The sequence below is a fragment of the Papaver somniferum genome, chromosome 9 (genome assembly GCF_003573695.1).
Source record: "Papaver somniferum cultivar HN1 chromosome 9, ASM357369v1, whole genome shotgun sequence".
NCBI classification, from domain to species: domain Eukaryota; kingdom Viridiplantae; phylum Streptophyta; class Magnoliopsida; order Ranunculales; family Papaveraceae; genus Papaver; species Papaver somniferum.
In genome coordinates, this window is record NC_039366.1 from 168,052,341 (window position 1) to 168,055,444 (window position 3,104).

Consider the following 3,104-nt stretch of genomic DNA (forward strand, 5'->3'; position numbering starts at 1 on the left):
ATGAGAAAATAGTTATGATGAGGCCAGTGTTATGTCTCTAATAATTTTTGAGACGAATGACTTTGTCTGAATTTTTTTTGTTGAGACGACTATATTTGCAGGGAAAGTTTTTTTGGAGACGATGAGATTCGTTATTGAAATGACCACACAGAGACAATCCTAATTGGTCATTATACTTTTTTTTAGAGACGACTAAATTTTGCTGTTGATTTTTTATTTTGAGATGATATTTATTCCGCTGCTAAATCATTATTTTCTCAGAGATAAAAAAAATTCACGGCTAAAACTATTTAGGTGACGAATTTGTTGCTTCACTATAAATGTATTTTGATACGAACAACTTTCGCGGCTAAAACTATTTATGTGATGATTTTGTTTCTTTACTATAAGTATATTTTGAGACGAACAAATTTCGCGGCTAAAACTAGTTTTATGTGATGAATTTGTTTCTTCACTATAAGTATATTTTGAGACGAATAAATTTCGCAGCTAAAACTATTTTAAGTGACGAATTTGTTTCTTCACGATAAGTATATTTCGAGACGAACAAATTTCACAGCTAAAACTCTTTTAAGTGATAAAATGTTTTCCTCACCAATAATACCTAGAGTGACAAAATTCTTCATCACAAAATTAGTGAACAATGTCAATTTTATTTGCTCACGAAAAGATAGTTTTGGTGGAAAAAGACTTATGTCGCTAATTAAAAAAATTCGGTGACGATTTCTTAAGGACGTCATAGAACACTTTCAACGACTCGCTATAGGTGATGAAATTTTTTGTGCCGCTGAATTCTTTTGGCAACGAAGAAATTGGTTTTCGTGACACAATGTTTTGCCACTAAAAGCGACTTTTCTTGTAGTATCAAATGTTACATATCTTTTACGTATCAAAGAAAAATAAATAAATTACATATCCTTTTCACTCAGGAATTATTGTTTTAGGGCTAATTGAGTTGTGTAAATTTTTATCCTAGCCCCATGTTCGCCATAGTGATCACTCTAACCGGCCTCTACGTTTACGTGGTGGGCATCTTTTCTATCATGTGGTGCGGAACAAAAGAAGTCTCATTCCATTGTAAAAAAAAAAGTCCCATTCTCAAAATGCTACTATTTTTTTTTTTTGTAAATAAGGCATTGCATTGAAAGACTAGGACTCTGAAAGAGTCATGGTTACAGAAGAAGTAGAGCCATCTAATATGGGGTTTATGAGGCTCCCAATATTAGATTTATCTACTAAGAGTTGTTTTTTACTACAAATAGGTGGGATCTTTTCCCATTCAAAACAGTTTGTTATATTTTTAGAAAATTTGGCTATACTATCAGCCACTTTATTTCCTGCTCTTGGCACAAAGACAAAACCCAAAAAGTTGTTGCAAAGGTTAGCTAGTCTGTGAGCTTCTTGCATATAAGCTTTAGATCTCCAGGAAACGTATGCATTCTGACCATTAATGTAGTTAAAAAGACTTTCACAATCACCCTCAATACTGAAGTTCTTTATCTGCTTCTCGTTGGCCCAAACTGCTGTTTGCCATACTCCTATAGCTTCTGCTTCTTGTGGGTTGAGACATGCTTCAAGTCATACCTTCCCTCCTTCACAGTCTCCTGATTCATTTCTCATAATAAAACCATAAGTAGAAGATAAAGATTCAGAAATCCAAGTAGCATCAACATTAAATTTTAGTCTTCCCATACTAGGTACTTTCCATTTAAAGCTGGTTATCTTTTTCCGTGTGTGTCTCAAGGACTTGCCTTTTTTTGTGGACCAAAACTCAACATATCTAAGTATTTCTAAGTTTAAAACAGAGCTGTCTTTACTTTTAGCTTCAAAGATTCTATCACATCTCTCCTTCCAGATGAACCACATTTTTGTGAGTAAAGTTTCCAAGTGGATGTCTTTCCTAGGGTTTTCCAACCAAGTTTTACAAAGATCTAAAATTGTATTATACTGATCTAAGTTCAAAGAAACAGGATTAGGGGCAGAATTCCAAATATAAGTAGCATAGGGACAATAAAAGAGGAGATGTTCTGTGGTTTCAATATCATTATTACACATAGTACACAGAGGAGAAATATCTTTAACTTTACCATAGAGTTTAGCATTCGTGGGCAGGGCATCCTGAAGGCATTTCCATAGAAAAAGTTTTATTCTCTCAGAGACATTAAGACTCCAAAGAGGTTTCCATAAGGATTCAGGAAGAGATAGACTAGTAATATCCACACCATTTTCGTTTAACTTTTCATACATTGACTTAACTGTAAATTCTCATGATTTAGTTAGAGTCCATCTTAATTGGTCTTTCCTAAGGGTATAAGAAGAGTCTCTACAGAGATGTATTTTCTTAATTTCATTAGTAATGTTACCAAGGAATATAGAACAGAGAAGAGTATCATTCCAAGTATCACTTTCAGTGTTAATCAGGTCAGAGACTTTAACAAGATAATTATTACTGGAATTTTTGAGATGCAGTAAAGTGTGGTTTAAATCAGGAATCCAGTTGTCTTCCCAAATATTGATATTTTGGCCATAACCTACTTCCCAAATACTGTATTTATGCACTAAGTCTAGACCTTGCTTTATGCATTTCCATGTCCAAGAACTTCTAGGGTTAACTTTAGTCCTAAAGGGTGATTTATTCCTAAAGTATTTTGGTCCTAGAGTTTTTACCCATAAGGCATTAGGTTCTTTTAGTAACCCTCCAAGCTACTTTTGTTATCACTGCTAGATTAAATTTTCTTGCATCTCTAAAGCCAAGCCCTACTTTAAGAATGGGTTTGCAGAGATTTGGCCAAGCTTTAGGGTAAAATCCTTTTCCTCCAGCCTCGTTCCCCACCAAAAATCTCTCTGTAAAGCATTTATGAAAAAGCGGGGGTCTAACAACACCACCCAATATTTCGATTAGCAATCTGTATGGACTAAATACGAAATACTTTACTAGAGAATCAACTAGACAGTCAGACTCAATCTAGATAAAAGTATCTGAAGGAGTTAATATCTCTCTCTTGATTTGATTTTTACTCAAGTTAAAAACAATAGCGAGTCTTTATCAAATACAAGGAATAACTTGGACGGTACCAAAGACCAATATCCAAGGATCAATCAAT

The 3,104-nt window shown here is 34.1% G+C and overlaps 1 protein-coding gene across 1 annotated transcript; it reads right to left on the reverse strand.

Moving 5' to 3' along the window:
* Positions 1-1,149: 1,149 nt before the first annotated feature.
* On the reverse strand, positions 1,150-2,247 carry LOC113312843. The gene is made up of 2 exons (XM_026561578.1): positions 1,585-2,247; positions 1,150-1,440 (listed from the first exon to the last, which is right to left on the reverse strand). The coding sequence occupies exons 1-2, from the start codon at positions 2,245-2,247 to the stop codon at positions 1,150-1,152; spliced, it is 954 nt and encodes a 317-aa protein (XP_026417363.1).
* Positions 2,248-3,104: the final 857 nt, after the last annotated feature.

Bases quoted from the DNA above. Each gene is read 5' to 3' on its own strand.
- LOC113312843 (XM_026561578.1), bottom strand. From the start codon at position 2,247: ATGTATGAAAAGTTAAACGAAAATGGTGTGGATATTACTAGTCTATCT. The intron at 1,441-1,584 runs GTATGACTTGAA...ATTAATGGTCAG, and splicing joins GAGACTGTGAAGGAGGGAAG to AATGCATACGTTTCCTGGAG.